The 18,240-nt window shown below is 37.8% G+C and overlaps 1 protein-coding gene across 1 annotated transcript in view; it reads left to right on the top strand.

The window, feature by feature from the left end:
- LOC126455728 (phospholipid-transporting ATPase ABCA3) overlaps positions 1-18,240 on the top strand; it is a 526,358-nt gene that overhangs the window by 468,913 nt on the left and 39,205 nt on the right. Inside the window, exons 24-25 of the mRNA XM_050091496.1 lie at positions 1,224-1,394; positions 16,625-16,845. Coding sequence (XP_049947453.1) covers positions 1,224-1,394; positions 16,625-16,845 — 392 coding nt within the window. The remainder of the gene's footprint in view (positions 1-1,223; positions 1,395-16,624; positions 16,846-18,240) is intronic.

Genomic DNA, 18,240 nt, shown 5'->3' with positions numbered 1-18,240 from the left:
TCTCTGTGCCCTCGGTGGCTCAGATGATAGAGCTTCTGCCATGTAAGCAGGAGATCCTGGGTTCGAGTCCCGGTTGGGACATACATTTTCAACATGTCCCCAATTAAGTATATCAACGCCTGTTTGCAGCTAGGGTGTCCATTTAATTATCATTTCATATATTGTAAGCTTATTTATGGTTGCAGTTATCTGGTAAATGATGCACGTATGTTCACTCTGTAATTTCTAATTCTGTTGTCTAACAGGCTCTAGGGTGTTGTAAAATTCTGCGAAAGTGTACCGCTAATTTTAACCTTTTGTTTTATTATTATACAAGGTGATTCAAAAGTAACTGTACGTACTTTGCAGGTGTAATGTATACATGAAAATAAATGTAAAATGTTAAAAGTTTTGTTTGAAATTGTTATGCTGTAGAGTATGGATCGTAAGAACAACACAAACAACATAAAAGTAATTCTTCTCAGAAAGAAATAACAAAAAGTGACCTGAAATTCAACACAAATATGTACTGTACATTTACCCTGGAACATATTTGAAATGATGTACATGCAGATGAAGACAGTGATGTGCTTGACATCTGACCGCTCTCAGAATGTTACAGGCTCCATTCATCCCATTCTGCACAGTTGCACAGCCATTTTCAATTTTCTGCTGTGGTTGTGCTTCACACATGCTCCCCGATGTGTCCCAAAGGGTCAGGGGGTTAGTATCCAAAGATCTGGTGGGCCACCAACTGGTCCTGCATGAGGAATACAATCATCAGGATAAGCGACATTGAGATACTCTCGTGCATCCCAACTGAAATGTGCAGGGACACAGTCGTGCATAAATCATGAACTGGTTTCTGGCACATCATGAAGCAGACCACCCAGTTCATCTTCCAAAGACTGTCTACATACTCTGCCAGTCAGATGCTGTGGAATAACGTGCAGTCCAAGGAGCTCATTGTCTACTATACCACGCCAAATGTCCACTGCAAAACAATGTTGATATGCTCAAACTATACTCACACAAGGATTCTCATACTCTGAAATAAAGCAATTTTGGACAAAACTTTATTTAACATTTTACTCTTATTTTGATGCATACATTACACCCACAAAGTGTATACACATACTTTTGAATTGTCATGTGTATGTTTTGTCATTACATATTTTTTGTATTATTTTAATTAAGAGGTTGTCTACATTTGTGAGATATTTTATAAATTTATTATTTTTCAGTGGTGGAAACAAACGGAAACTCAGCACTGCTCTTGCAATGGTTGGAAATCCATCTGTTGTTTATTTAGATGAACCAACTGCTGGAATGGATCCAGTTGCTAGAAGACACTTGTGGAATGTTATCTGTGATGCAAGAGAAAAAGGAAAGTGCATAGTTCTTACATCCCACAGGTATGGAATGATTTCATCCATGAGTATGTTGGTAATAAAGTTCTTCTTTGTTGAACTGTTTTTTGTGTTTCAGACAATTTAAAACTTCCATCTGTCACATGAACACAGTTGTTACATTGCTAGTATAATGTCTTCACCTTGTTAAGGAGGGAATTTGGCATCTTCCAGGAATTTCCAAATCGTATGTCTTGGGACAGTGCCATATGCCTACACTGTCTCGATATACCACGATAAGATTCTTCCCCAACTTGTAGTGCATCACTGTTTCCATTCTCGCAGCATAAATGTCATACACAATATTTCTGCCCTCTCTGAATCCATGATGTTCTCATTGTAAGAGAAGTTTCTTAATGTCTGTCGTATTTTTTCTAACATCTTCAATGTATGGGACAACATTGAGAGGCAACTGTAATTTCCACAGTTCTTCCTAAGTCCTTTCTTAGGCCATGGGATAGTTGCTTTTGTCCAGATTTCACAGTTGCTTTTGTCATCCTAGATGACCAGACGTACTCTGTACAGCCAATGGAAACCTGATATCCCAGCTGCTTTTATCTAGTTTAATCTGAATTCATCAAAACACATTGTTTTTCATGTTCTTCAGTTCCCTTTCAAATTTTGACCGAATTACAGGATGTTGCTGACGATTTTCATATGTGTTGCTACTCTTGCCTCACTCATCCATAGACCCTACAAATAATGAGAACCTTCAGGGAAGTGGAAGGAGCCATGGTACACAATATCAAAAGACAAACATATCATAGAAACATAATAACTTAATGGTACTCATGCTTATGCCAACTAAATTATCTAAGCAAATTAAAAAGGAAGCTGCTACTTTTAATGGAGAAAACAGAACCATCTGCTTCATTCTCAGTTATATTTTCAAAGAAAGTACACTATCCAGACACCATTATGTAATGACCACCAAATGTCAAGAGAGGCAGACCTGCCGGTATAAAAGGAGTTGTGTTGTCAGTAGAAAAACAGTAACGATAGAATGTGTCAGTCAGGAGATATTCGTCACTTCACACATTAACTAGTTGTGGGATATCACATGACTGACAAAACCATCAGAGACATTTTAACTACTTTAAAGCTGCCGTAGTCCACTGTCACAGATGTGAGCAAGAGGGAGGGAATGCAAAGAAATGACAACAGCTAAACCGAGACCAGTCAGACCTCATGTATTGATGGGCAGGGGCTGTCGAGTATTTAGAAATGCGCCTGAAATCTATGGAAGGAATCATTTGTGAGTTCCAAAGTGCCACTGGCAGTCCAGCTAGCAGACTGACTGTGCATAAGGCATTAAAGAGAATGTAGTACAGTGGTCGAGCATTCCCTCTTGAGCCACAAATTTCTGTAGTCAGTACTAACAAGGGAATCCTCCACTCTTGGAAATTCAGTTCAGGATGAGACTTCACAGGTTGGTAGTATACCTCAAGAGTGTCCACACATAGATGTCATAATTTGCACTATTCAGAATATTCCGAGAAAAAACCTCATTTACGGTCAGAAATAGCATTTCAGCATACAGGTGAAATAGCTCAGTCAGTAGTATGCTGGAATGTCACACAGCCAATTTTATATTGTCTTCTTAATTGTTTTGAGAATTATAACAACTTTTAACTAAAGTTAATGACCTAATGTATTATCAGTTAAATCATAAATAATTTTGTTTCGTGTATGAAATGGCTCTCACAGGCTACTTAAAATGTGAATTACACTTATCAATAGTTTCTTTTTAAAAAGCTGAATAGTTTCAAATGCATTTTAATGAAGATAAATTAAAGTGTTAATTACGGTCATTGCAATGTTATTACAAAATTGAACGATGCTATAAGCTGCGGAAAGGTTATAAATATTCATTAAATTTGAGGAATTGGTGTCTTTGTGGAAAAGCAGAGTATAATTGGGACTAATGACCTCAGCAGTTTGGTCCCATGGGGGAGAGGGGGCAGAAGAGTAAAGATGTTGGCTTATTGTTTATACAAACAGTAAACGGTCAGGAAGTGTCAACACCCACACGGAACTAATCGAACAGTGATCCTTACCTGCTAAAGTGCCATTAATTCCTGATTTTCGCAGAGACTGGGGTGTTCTGTACTGTGAAATATTATTGAAATTTTTACAATACAGTGAATTAAAAATGTCTGTCAATGAAGACATCACAAAAATACCAGAAGCTGCACTTTCATTATACAGCGAAGTGTCAAAGGTGATTTTGAAAGATGCTGTTGTTTATTATGAAAGCTTGCTTGCTGCAAATAATTTGATTCCAATGTAATCTTCAATGACAATATCTTGTGCTGGTTAAGGAAGAAGGAATATTTATCCTAATGGGAATAAAAAATAAAAAAGGAGGGAATCAGTTCCTGAACATACGATTGTTTTGTTGAAGCCTGACAGAATTATCAACAAGTGATTACACAGAATTTACAACAGTGGGCTTCAGCAGCAGCACAACAGTTTACAGATTTTTAATTTTAAGCTTTGGACAGGTGGGTTCATAGATTCAAAAATAAGCACAGAATTCGTCAGCAAAGAGTGAAAAGATTTGTTTCAAGAAAAGAGACAGCGATGATCGAAGAAACCATTGCAGCTGCTGACACTTTTTGAACCCAGACATTAAAATTGATACTGGATTTCAACAAAGATTTTGTTATCAACACTCATTAGCCACGTATTTATTGCAGGTTATTTAAAAATTCATTTTGCTCTCTATTTTTTACAATTCTCTGACAAAATACTTCACAGTTCTGTTGTTTTTTTCTATCAGATTGTCAGTATCAGCCAGTGTACAACAGGATCTGGCTGTCAAAGGAAGAAAAATTATTTTATCAAAAGACATGACATGAATAAAGTGACACTTATACATATACCGCTCATTATGTTCTCACTCTGTCTGGAAACAACCTGTTTCAAGTGTTCATTTCTTTACAAGAGTCAATCGGTAACTTCGGTCACCGAGTTCAAAAAACAGTAAAAGAATATGAGCAAAATTTTAAAAGCATTGTAGTAACATCTTCCAAATCTGGGAAGCTAATGACAGAACTGGATACTGACTTTCTCAGCCAGTGTTTGATGTCTTACGTGGGTGAAGAATGGTTTCTGTTAATTATTGACTCTTGGGACAGACAAGCAAAGCCTGAATTAAATGACAAAATCTTTCAAGGTGATGGGAAATCACCAACATGTACAATTAAAGTGATTCTTCCGAAATGTACTGCAGTTCTTCAACCAAGTTAAGCCTATTTTTATATACAAGTAAAAAATCTGGTAAAGCATATATAAAACTGTGCGTATTGTATTGAAAATAATAGAGAAATAAATTCTCATGAAGACTGTCATCACCAATTTTTAAGAAAATGATCTGATATGCCCGGTATATCGAATTATGAGACACAATGGCTGACCACTACTTATCTTAAGAACACAAAATTGTTAGTCCTATCACTAAAAACATATAAAACTACAAGAAACTATCCCAAATTTCAAAACTATTAGTTTGGAAATATTAGGAAACCAGTATATTGCTACTCACTGTAAAGTCATAAAATGTCCCATTGAATTGCAGACAGGTGCAACAAAAAGACAGTTACATGTTATAACTTTCAGCCAAAGCCTTATTAAGTAAAGAAAACACACACACATTCACACAAGCAAGCAAACCTCATACATACACAATCACTACCACCGATAGCTCTACTTCAATCGTCGGTAAAAACATCTCCCAATGCATGCTAAGACCATGATGCAGATTTGTCAGCAAACAATCACAAACCAAATGTCCGAAGGTCCTACAGAAGCTCTCCAAAGAGCAACTACATTCCAAAGAGTAAATGTACCTCTCTCAGAATTTATTGTTAAAATAATAGAGCATTTGTTGAAGCCATCAGCTGATCAGGTTCCTAAACAGGTATTCAATAAAACATCATATGTTAGCACAGTTTCGGGAGCTGGGATGTTACATGGTCCCTTCGGGAGTGAAAATATTGTATAACTACTTTCCATGATCCACACTGTACTAGTCATTTTACTTTTTCTTTTCATATGATTACTGAATGGATTTTGATTATATTGCTTAAGGTAACAGTGGCAGCTTACCTGATTAGTAGCAGTTTTGGTGCTACTTATGAAACAAAGTTGGAATATGATTACCTTTACCAAATGCCCCTTAACAATCAATGATTGGTGTGTCCGTGGCCTAATATGGTGACTGGCCTTCTCATTTGGGCAAATACTCCAAAGAAAATCATGAAAATCTGGAGTAAGGCCACACAACCTCATTTTACATTCAGGAAATATTGGTTCTCCAGATTTAGATGTTGCCAATTACAAAAGATAAATTTATATTTTTTGGTTGTTATGCAATGAACAAGTGACCGAATTTGGACGTGTAGAACTTCCTCTGAATATGTGTTCTTATTTATAATTACTAACTGTTCATATCAATGTACATTACTCTTTGTAAGTTACTGCTTTCCTGGACCTTTCTAGGCAGGATGGGGAAATAACAATATAACCTGAGTTTGTTCACACATTTACTGTAAATAACTGCAGAATATCCCCAAGCCTTACGCATTGGATTAACCTGGTTTCATGTCCCTTGAGAATGCACACACCCCAATTCTTATTCCTATTATCATGTCAATGGAGAGCACTCCACTGACAATCTTAAAACACTGGTTTAGTCTCTTGTATCCTAGTTGTTCTAATTTCTGTTTCATGTTGGACCATCTCAGATTTCTTCTATGTAGCTCTACCACATTCCCCTAAGTAATATATTCTTGCTGTTACGTCTGTCATCACTAGGCCTAATATAAGAAGTTCTCCCAGTTGCTCATCTGACCCATCCCATTCATTTCGGCAGTCTTGTTAGGGCATGTGCCATTAGATTTTTGTTTCCTTTGATATATTCTATACGAAATTTATATTCCTGCAATGGTGATGCCCATCATGACAATCTTGGTGTAAGCAATTTGCACATTTACAAGGTGCAAAGTGCTTGGTGATCACAGTAGACTACAGTTTGAGCACCATATAAATAATATAGTTGGATTTTTTGAATGCATGTATAACAGCCAATGCTTCTACCTCACTAGTTGTATACAACCTTTCACAACTACGTAATAACCCTGCTTGCAACTGCAATCGCACAAAATGTTGGTTGGCCTTCAGTTATCTAGATTTGGAATAAGTAGGTGCCTAATCTTACACTAGCTGAGAGTTCTTCATTAATCCAAATTCCAGTTTTATATCTACGTGATGTAGTTGTTTGGGCATTAGTCAAGGCATGTTATATTTCTGCAGAGGTGTTCTGACATTCTTGTGTCCAGTGCCAAGTTATATTTTTCCTAAGCAGACTAATGGTTCTGCATTCATGTACTAGTCCTGTATGAACTGACCAAAAATTATTACCTTCTTAAAAATCCTTTTAGCTGCTACCTGGTTTTGGGAACTGGAATATTCTTTATTGCACTAATCTTTGTAGTATTAGGTAGAGTGCCTTTTTCATTGATCAGGTGCCCTAAAAACTTTATCTTCTTCAGCCTAAAATATGATTTTTGCAGATTGGCCAGTATTCCTGATGTTTAGAAGATTTCAGTAGACAATTTTGCAGCCCTAAATGCTCTTCCCATTTTGCTGTTACTGTTAATATGTCATTTATTAATGCTGTTAATTGACTGCTCAATTTTGATCGCTAAAAGTGCATTGAGAGCCATTATAAATATGTCTGCACTTACATTGAGACTGAACGGTAGTACCTTGAACGGATAACTTCTCCCAGTATATACAAAAGCTGTATATTTTCATGACTAATCTTCTAACCTAATTGGCAGTATGAGCTATGAAGGTCTATATTTGTGAAGCACTTGGTCCCTTGACAATTCTGTATGTGTTTGTCAGATGTTTTCTGGATGGGTTATGACTGGCACAGTTACTTTATTTATGACATGGGCCTCTACCACTAATCTCACTTTTCATCCTGGTTTAGGCATGACTAAAAGAGGACTGCAGTATGGGCTCTTTGATGGTTCAATTAAGTCCTTACTATTTTTTCATCTACTGGCTTGCTCTGTCTCCAAGGAATAGGATAGGGCATTTTGCAATGCGTTGTATGTGGAAATGACTTCTAAATGAAAGGTAAATCCACATATTGTTCCAGGTTGAAATATTGACCAGTTGTTCCCTTTGTTCTAGGTCAAGGCCATCAGCTTCTTTGGATTTGTCTTGCACCTGTTCTAATATACCAAGAAGCTTCATACTTTCTTTTTTAAGTGGGTGTTTCTTTTACTTTCCATAATGATGGTAGACAGTGGAAACCCCATAACTTTATCTGTCTGTGAAAACTCTTAATTTCAGTAACCAATAATTCCATAACCAAAGAGAGATTTGAAAGTGCATGGATTTCTCTAATTTGTCAATAACTAGGTTTCTGCACACAGTTACAAATGTAAGAACTTCCAGTATCACTATGTGTTACTTTTTAAGAAACTGTTTCTGCTTCACCTGCAAAATTTAACAAAGTAGAGTTACGAGGTTTTCATTGCCTGCCATTGATAATTTGTATTCGATTCGCATGACCTGTTTTCTCCCTGATGAGATCTACTTGTCGCAAAAACTAAAGCTACCAGTCGAGGAGTCTATTTTTAAGTCCTTCTCTCTTATGGTACCTAATTCAATGATACGGTCCTCAATTAATTTATAAACAACAAGGAACACACATACCAAAGCTGCATTTCCTATTTTAACCTACAGCACTATGTGTATCCGTATGTTTTGTGACCTGGTACCGATTACTCCAATGATCTTACAGTTATGGGTAGAAAACGTTGGGAGTTCTGTCTTTGGGATAATTTCTTAAATAAATCATTTGATATCATGATTGTGGAAACTTCAGTATCAAGTACTACTTTTACAAGGGCATCTAATATTTTGGCACATATAGCTGAAACTAATACCGTCAGATATACATGTTCACATGGATTTACATCTTATGTTTATTCTTCAATCATATTCATTCTATCATTGTGCCTAAAGAAGTGTACTTGGAGTTGATAGCTCCTTCTAGCTTCTCTATCAACCAATGCTCTGGGGGATGATCTGCTCATCTCCAGTTTAAAGTTATGCGTCTATTGTCCTCTTCTACCTCTGAGATTGGCGTTTGTTTCCCCTCAATCCTTGATTAACTGTGAGTCTTGGTTCTGGTAAATTCTCGTTCCAGTGTTGCTGATTATTATTGATGTTGTATCTTGGATTACATCTTCTATCATATCTTCTTTGATTATTCCTGTTTTGTCTAGAATTGTTATTCTCATTCTGAAGTCTTTGTCCTGTGTGCTGTCTGTTATTATTGCTTGGTATACTACCATTACTTATCTCCCTTCCGTTGTTTCCACTCTGATGTCCACTGTAATGCAATTTCCTATTATGAGGTGGATTAATATTTGTTGAACTTTGTTCTCTTTTTCATATCTTATTGTATCAAACCGGTAGTGTCAAGGTGAAATATGCTCACTATTTTTATATACGTGAATTTAGCATATTTCATGACAGCACTCACTTTTCCGTGGATGTTTATAAGATGATATTTAATTTTTTTGTGTTGGTTGAAGTCGTCTAGTGAAAGTATGATTCCATAGTGCTGTTTCGTTGGCTGCGGAAATGTCCTGGTTCAATGCGTTTGCCTCATTTTTGGTGCTTCAAATACCATTTTTCCGAATGTGCTTCCTTCTTGATATTTATATAAAAAAGTAGTAGAATAACTCATTTTTACTGGTCACTTGCAAATTATTATAACGGGGACCTGTACATTGTTCCACCGTCACACACCGAGTGTTCACTGCCGACTGACTGTGGTCAAAGTTGACTCCAGCATCAAGGACATTTCACACAACACACAAGCTTCCACTTGTAATCAGTCTCTTTGATATTACTCGTCACATCTACTAATATTAATCAATATGCTGTCACTCTACAACATATAAGCAAATTAACATAAAATAAGGCAAATTACAATTCACAAAAAATATTCTGACAAAATATAAGAAAACATTTACAACCTCCCTCATTAGATTTGATATCAACAAATCCGGCAGAAAATAACACATCTCCCAGATCCATTACAAAGGGCAGACATGAAGTCTTCCAAGTTCTCTTCTGCGACGTGTTGGTTTCTCTCATATTTCCACAGGTAACTTGACCTTCAGTATTCTTAAAATATCCTTATGTTTGATGTGTTTGTCCAATAGGTGCTTTATTTAGATATTTCTCAAAGTATCTTCTTAAGTTCCCACTCCTGTATGAAAATGATTCAGGATTACAAACCTCCTTATCAAGTCATTCTTGTATACCTTTTGACCAATAATGGTTTAAAAATGCCTTCTCAAATTCCTTGTATGTTTTGCAGGTGTCCATCACGTTTGTAGCCCATAAATTACCATGTCCTAGTCTATATCCAGACACATAACTGATTTTTTTTTTCTGTTGTGATGTTACCCGAGGTAGCATTCTTCAGAAATTATGGATAAACCCAGCAGGATTCACGATTATTTTATCAGGAGAGAACATCTGGAACTGTCTGCGCTTTATCAATTTCTCCTCCATCAGCATGTTAGCATTGACACCAAACTATGACAGATTCCCATTATAAGCATGTTCATTCAGACTGCTGTACTTGTACTGATTCACATGTGTGTAATCACACAGTTACTAACGTCTGTGCTCATTGTCTCCACTATCCTGTGTAACCATTTCTGCTTTTGATTGCCCCTCAAATCTCCTGGAAACCCTTTGTGTGTGTTTGCATCTTTTGTGTAACTTTGCTTTTCCAATTAGTGAATTTTGTTCCAAGCAGATTCCATACTTTCTCAAGTTCTTGATCCCGCTTATTTGGTAGGGGTAAGCCTTCATTGGTTATGGTCTCCAGTGCTTCTTTAATGCCTTTATTGATATGTAGCAAAGCTTGTTGTTCCTTATCCACCATCCAGTCATCTGTTTGGTAAATTGTATTTGCTCTTGAGCTTAGTTTACATTGTACAGCTTGTTCAACATCTCTCCTTTCTCTTTAGGCAATGTATAACTTCATCTAAGACTGTAGCAAAATTTTCTTAGTTGGTAACCCTTCCACTATTGTTGACAAGTTATTCACTTTTGTTGAACAATTCTGTTTGTTCCATAACCAGATTATTTATTGTAGTTGACAAATTGCTACAGTGGCTGAGATGTTCACTTGCCCTGTAGCTGTACTGCTTTCAGTGGCCAATATGTTTGACTGTTCAGTAGCCACGTTTAGCTGTTCAGTAGCTATACTATTGACTGTGATTGACATATTTGCCTGTTTGTCAGTTAGATTCATAACTGTTGTCAATTAAGGTCTCATCTGTTCGAAAGACCAGCTATAGGATCATTACCCTCTCCCTGACTCAGTGCTACAGCTTGCTCTAAACTGGGTTCGTTACTAGTCCACACATTTGCTTGCTGTTCCCATTGGATCTTGTAATATGATCAAGTTTTTACCACAACACGAAACACATAACATAAATATATTCATATTTATATGTAACACTTTCTAGCTACTGAATGTCAGTAACAGAAATTGCAAAAAGATTCTACAGTCTAACAGAATTTCTACGTAGACCATAGTGGTGCAGGCAATGAGCTATAATGTCTCTCTCATGCTTTCCTGAACACTAATGGTAGTTAGCTTGAAATTCATTTATGAAGGACCCCCATCATTGTGGATGGCTGGATACTCTGCTTGGCTGTGGTTTATGTAAGTTCATTCTCTCCAACAACTATACACCAGGATTAATACACATACTATACAGAGAAAAGATCCCACAGAACACTTGCACATATTTTCACTCTTGGAAATGCATCGTTTATAAAATGAAACACGTTTAAATAACTTTTCAGCACACTATTATATCCTTGAGGAAAATTGCAGTCCCTTCTCTTCAGTATTTTTAATACATTTGTCACAATAGTAAAGTAAAATAAAAGTATCTTTAATGGTAGACAACAGCGAGTTACAATTCTGTTCAAGATTTGTACGTGTCTACTCTTGATTGCATACCACAACAGTGTGTGTCACCTGTCTCTGCTTTTCTCTTTAGATTTAGCTCTCCAAGGAGCAACTACAGCCGAAAGATAAAATGCATCTCTCTTGCAGAGGCAATGCACTACATACCTGTATTTCAGAATTTATCATTAAAACAATAGAGAGTTTGTGGAACCCATCAGCTGATCGGGTTCCTACACATATATTAAATAACATATCATATGCTAGTGTAGTCTCGGGGGCCGGGATATTACAACAGAGATCAGTGATCATGATGTAATTACAGTGACTATGGTTATGAAAGTTAATAAATCACTTGAGAAGGCAGGGAGAGTGTTTCTGCTAGAAAGAGCAGATAAGCAGTTGTTAGCATCTCACTTTGAAAATGGATTGACATCACGTAATTCCAGTAATTTGGATGTAGAGGAATTATGGGCAAACTTTGAGCAGTTTGTAAGTCATGGTTTGGAGAATTATGTGCCTAGTAAGTGGATTAAGGACAGAAAAGACTCACTGTGGTTTAATAACAAAATTCAAAAACTGTTGAGGAGGCAGAGGCTGTTTCAGTCTCGGTTCAAAAGGGGATGCACAAATGACAATGAGCAAAGGTTAGTAATGATTCTTGCACATGTGGGAAGATCTATGCTTGAAGCATACAACTACTGCTGTCGTACCTTAGCAAAAGATCTAGCAGAGAACCCAAGAAAATTTTGGTTCTATGTAAGATCACTTTGCAGGTCTAGTTCTTCCATCTAACCACTAGTTGACCAGTCTGGCATGGCAGTTAAAGATAGCGAAACTGAAGCCGAAGTTTGAAATATCACGTTTAAGAAATCATTTATTCAGGAGAATTGTACAAACATACCATCATTTGACCATTGAACAGATTCTGTGCGGACAAGACAGTAACAAGCATCCCTGGCTTAGAGAGAGGCAAAAAGAATTGAAAACCGGTATGATGCCGGTCCGTATGGAATCCCAGTTCAGTTTTACAAAGAATACTATACAGCATTGGTCCCTTCCCCAGCTTGTATTCATCATGAATCTCTCACCCAGTGCAAAGTCCCAAGTGACTGGAAAAACACAAGTGATACCTGCATATAAGAAGGGCAAAAGAAAAGACCCACAAAATCACAGGCCAATATCCCTAACATCAGTTTGCTGCATAATCCTCGAACATATTTTCGGTTTGGAATAATAAATTTTCTTGAGACTTGAGTCAGGGAAGTGGTGTCACATATGCTCAACTGTGCAGACAATTTGGTGCATAAGAAAAACTATGGACATTCAAGAGAGGACAAGGTGCACTTGTTACAAAAACTGGTGTTTGCATGTTTCAAGGATGCTTGATACAATTTACAGAATGTGCATGATAGTAACCTACTTCATTATGCACATCAAATTGCATGTGACAGAGATTACAGTGATTTTAAGAGAAGCAGTGGATGGCTGCATAACTTCAAAGAGTGCTACCAAATTGGAAGAAGTAAGATAATGAAATTTCAAACAGAGCTTCACCTTGATGTTGCACAGTGAACTGTGGAATTTGCCCAAAAATTTGTAGATGAAATAAACAAAGTTATTCGATCATTCAGTAAAGTATTTGTTTTCAACTCCAACCAATCAGTACTTGAAGAGGGAATGCATATGGAAGGAACCCTGGAAATTAGAAGTACCAAGGGAGTTGTGTCAATATCAAATAACAGTGATGTCTTAAAGCATTTATATACAATTATACTGACTGTTAATCTGGATGATAAACTGGCTGGAATGTTATTTATTGTGGTGCAAGAAGTTGGAAGTGCTTTGCCCCCTACAGTTCTTTCTCATGCGCATGATTTTGCAAGGACAGTCGGCAATATTTGTGTCACAGCAAACAAGAGTGAGAAAATGGACATAAATGCAACAGCTGTGGTTTGAGCACTGCTTTTAGCCAGTAGCTGGTCAAAATAACTTTCTTTTGCTTGATTCCTGGTCTCCGCATAAAAATCATATTCCTTTCAAGCAAGCTGTCCCTCCTGAAAAGTGAAATTGCAGTTCAGATCACCTTGAACCACTGAACAAATTTAGCCTCTGGATGTTTGTTTTTTCATGACTATAAAAGATATTATCACACTGTCTGCAGCTATGCCTTAAAGGTAGCCAGTTTCATGATAAGCTACATGACAGATTGTTTTGCATTTGGTTGCATGCCATCACATTCCATCAGTTGTCATCACCCTGTTACACCAATATGATTCTATATGCATTCTTTAAGACTGGATACCTAGTTGAATGTTATGTATGGTTTGTAACTCCCAAGGAGTTTGCCTGCAATCTTAATGGTGTTCATTGTACAAGTTAATGGTTTGTTTTGAATATTGCTCGAATGTCGATGATGTCTGTTTCGTGAAGTTTAATACATACATCTCATTGGAGGTTGATCTCTGCACCTCTTGGACACTCATTTTCTATTGCCCTCCTGATGCACATTGGGAGTCATTAGCACCTAATATTTTTCCTGTCACGATTGTTAATAAAACACTTTCAAACAAGACTTAGTAAATACTGAACTTGCGACCTCGCTCTAAAGGGGTTCCTCGTTAGACAAAATTTCTCGTTGGCACGATGAATGGCAGTTAGCTCTACCTGTAGAAAACTGTAAGTTAATGTAGATGAGTAAGAGAAACAAACCCTTATTATTCAGATGTAACATTAATAGTGTCCTGGCATAATGTTGCAAAGCGATGTGAACTGGAATGAGCATTTAAGGATTATGGTGGGGAAGATGAAAGGTCAGCTTCAGTTGCAACTTGTTCACGAGTACAGTTCAAGTGTTTGGGATCCGTGCAGGTCAGATTAAAGGAAGACATTGAAGCAATTCAGAGACGGGCTGCTAGATTTGTTACCAGTACTTTCTAACAACACGCAAGTGTTACAGAGATGCTTTGGGAACTCAAACAGGAATCTCTGGTCGATTGATTTGGGGGAGGGGATGAAACAGTGAGGTCATCGGTCCCATCGGATTAGGGAAGGAAATCGGCCATGCCCTTTCAAAGGAACCATCCCAGAATTTGCCTGCAGTGATTTAGGGAAATCACAGAAAACTTAAATCAGATTGGCCAGACGTGGGTTTTATCATCATCCTTCCAATTGTGAATCCAGTGTGCTAACCACTGTGCCCCCATGCTTGGTCGGTGGAGGGAAGGCAGAGTTCTTGTTGAGGAACACTGTAGAGAAAATTTAGAGAACCTGCATTTGAAGCCAACTGCAGTATGATTTTGCTACCACTAGCACACAGCATAAGGACCACAAAGGTAAGTACAAGAAATTAGGGCTCATATGGAGGCATATAGACAGCCGTTTTTCCCTCGCTCTGTTTGTGACTGGAACAGGAGAGGAAATGACTAATAGTGATGCAGGGTACCCTCCGCCATGCGCAGTATAATGGCTTGCAGAGCATGTATGTAGGTGTAGATGCAGGTGTCACCACTGAACGTGCACAACATTACAGGCATTGATCATTCATTTGCACATCTGGTGGGATTACCGAAAGATGTAGTACTTGCTTCAAGCAAATGCACTACAGGAAAATGACAGTAAAAATTAAAGCATTATGTTCAGACTTAATGCTCCCATTCATAACCAAAAAACACAAACCGTCAGAACTTCACAATGCTCCCATTCATAACCAAAAAACACAAACCATCAGAACTTCACATAGAGTGAAAGTCAGGTGGGATACCCACATAGGAAACTTATGTAGCAGATTAGAATGCATGAGCTATTTACTGCATGAACTAAAGAGCTGTGTTAGCAAAGAACACCTATGTTTGTTTCACATTCTTCACATCCCATCTGAGTTATGTAATATTGTTATGGCTCTAAATTAGTGTTTAAACAACAAAAAAGACTATCAGCTTCACTGCAGGATTTAAATTACATGAATCATGTGGGTGTCATTCCAAATGACTCCATGTAATGGCAGTACCTAGCTGTGTCTTTCTCAGTCAGTTCATTGCCATAACACAAGAACTGAGAGTAACCTGCAATAGCTGTAAATAATTTGATCTTGCCTACTTCAGTAAATTAATTGAGAGTGCCCTCATATTGCCAAAAACAAATTTAGGACTAGCATTGTAAAATGGATGAAAAGTAAATGATTTTATTCTGTTCAAGAATTCCAGTAACCTAAATTTTTTATACCAGTGAATTATATATAAACATTAGACTGTGTTGTGTAGCTACATGTACATAATTATTGAAATATTTATTTGATGACATTGATTTGCAAAAATCTATCTATTATTCCTAATTGTAAAGTGTCCCAATAGGAGTGCAGTAGCTTCTGTATTGTCCTCCTGAAAACCAAATAACTGTTTGTCGCTATCTATAATGACAAATTAACTCCACCTCTTCTGCAATTCCAACCAAAATACAGTTTTTATGGATTTAGCTCCAGCTAACTTTGAGGAGCAGGAACTAAACACTGAAATGACCAACACTTGAGCTGTTTTCCAACACAGAAGCCTACTTCTGTGCATTGCACAGTCATCCCTGACGGCACGTTGACAAGAGCTTAATTGGGGGACTGCAAGCAGTTGCCGTATGAATTGGCTAGCCCTTATTGACAGGAACTGTCTGCAATGGTTCCTGTGTTTTCTTTAATAGCTATTCTCCACAAAGAGATGTGCTGCCCCTAGTAACTCGTGACTGGATGTAGGCGTAGTCTCGTGATCTATTGCTGTTGCCTGGCGAGGAACCCAATGGTCTGTAGCTCTTTGTGCATTGCATGGCAGTCTGGGAGTATACTTGAAAATTTGCTTGGCTGCCACAGACAGAATGAGCAGTGCTTTCCATGACTCACACATTGTAGCCATCACACGTGTTGTGGATGGTGCCCCTGGGCACAATAGCAAATTGTATGTACAAATGTTCAAAGGTGAATAAGGCATATGATGTGTAACAACTGAAAAAAGTTGGTAATCACTGTGAGGAACTGTTTGTTCTTATCAGTGCAACTTGCTAGTGCAGCATTTATTTGGATTATCATTATTCACATAGCAAATGTCTGAGTATGCTCCTCAAATATTCCAAGGAGCAACTATTGTAAATATCTGCTTTCTCTATGACAATTCATATCTTCTTTGTCCAACTATGTAATTGTTAATTGAATTCACTGTTACAGCATGGAAGAGTGTGAAGCATTGTGCACTAAACTAGCTATTATGGTTAATGGACAATTCCAGTGCCTTGGCTCTTCACAACATCTTAAAAACAAATTTGCTGAGGGTTATACATTAACTGTGAAGTTGAAGAAGCCACGAAAGGAAAATCACATGCAAGACAGTGAATATTCTCACAATAGTGTGTCTGCCATAAAGGCTTTTATTAATGACACATTTGCAGGTGAGTAGCAGATTGCCAAATGAAAAATTTATCCAAGTAACTGTTACGTATTTTGTAAATACATTACTGGTAATGCATGTTTGCACTTACAATGTAACCACTTCATTATTCATAGCATAACATGATACAAGGTCCACACCTACTTTCCTAACTGCACAGATACTGACATCCAAAACATGTGGGGAGGGGGGGGGGGGGGGCTTCATCATTCTTAGTGGTTTATCGAAATTGTATGCCCTCATTGTTCAGTGAAGAATGCACTGAACTTAACATTTAGGACCTGCCCACAGAAGACACACACTTTGATATTACTCCCAGTCTAGCACTCAATTACCAAAATTTTTAATCTGCATATACTCAACAAAATATTTATTTATTCCATTTCATTGTAGCCCATAACCAATAATTTAAACAAAGGCTGTATTGATTCTCACAGAAATTATGCAAGATACATTAATACTTAATTTTATCCTACTCAGGGCTACCTCCTCTCGCTATAACTATTTGTAATAATAATAATAATAATATTAAAAAAGGTATTTCTACTATGAATGAAAACTACACCTACTACCAAATCTATGTCTGCTATTGTTGTGATAACTTCAGTTTCTGTCTGTCACATTAAACAATACACTCCAATGTGCCCTGGTCCACAGGCTCGGCCTTCCGGTTCCTCAGGCACTCAGGGTGTGGGGTTTGTATCTGTCTCTTCCATTGTTTGTTGGCTCCCTGGTTGCAGGGGAGGATTCTCCTACTCCACGGGAGCTTTGCTGTTGCCAGTGAAGAGCACAGCCGCATGCCAGCCCACGTCATCCCAGTTCTGGCGCCTCAGGCGGCGAGACACGGACCGTGTCCATATTTCTCTACGTTGTTGTTATTATGGTGGCTGCACAAGTGGTTGTCGGCAGTTCTTCAGCCACAACTGTTGACTGCTGCTGCCTTCCTGCATTGCTTCTCAATCTTCTGTTGCAATCTCTCACAGTGCAGTAGGCAGGGGTCGATTGATAAGATAGTGCGCTACCCGAGCCTTTCTTGAAATAGCATCAGCAGTATTGTCCAAGATCTGTCATTCTGTTTCCCAATTCAATATTCCTTGACATCGAGTGTTCTGTTCTGATTCAGTTGCTCTCAATCAGTATCAGCTTATCAGCATACAGCAGACATCACTAGATAGTATGTTCTTTCATTTCATTTTTACCACTGGGTCTGTCTTTTACCAGTTCAATGATGGTAGGTGGCACAGGGGCTGTGACCAGCCGAGAAGTGTGTCAGGCCTCTTGAGGGATTCAGGTGCTCTGTTCCCAGTCTTTCTTTTATGTTTGTCAAAAAACTAAAGGTGCACCTTGCTGTTTGGGCATCATCCCATTCTTTCTACCATAGGCAAAGGCTCTGATT

The sequence above is a fragment of the Schistocerca serialis genome, chromosome 2 (genome assembly GCF_023864345.2).
Source record: "Schistocerca serialis cubense isolate TAMUIC-IGC-003099 chromosome 2, iqSchSeri2.2, whole genome shotgun sequence".
In the NCBI taxonomy this organism is placed as follows: Eukaryota; Metazoa; Arthropoda; class Insecta; order Orthoptera; family Acrididae; genus Schistocerca; species Schistocerca serialis.
Note: the sequence above shows the minus strand (reverse complement) of the source record. Positions and strands in the feature narration are given on the sequence as shown.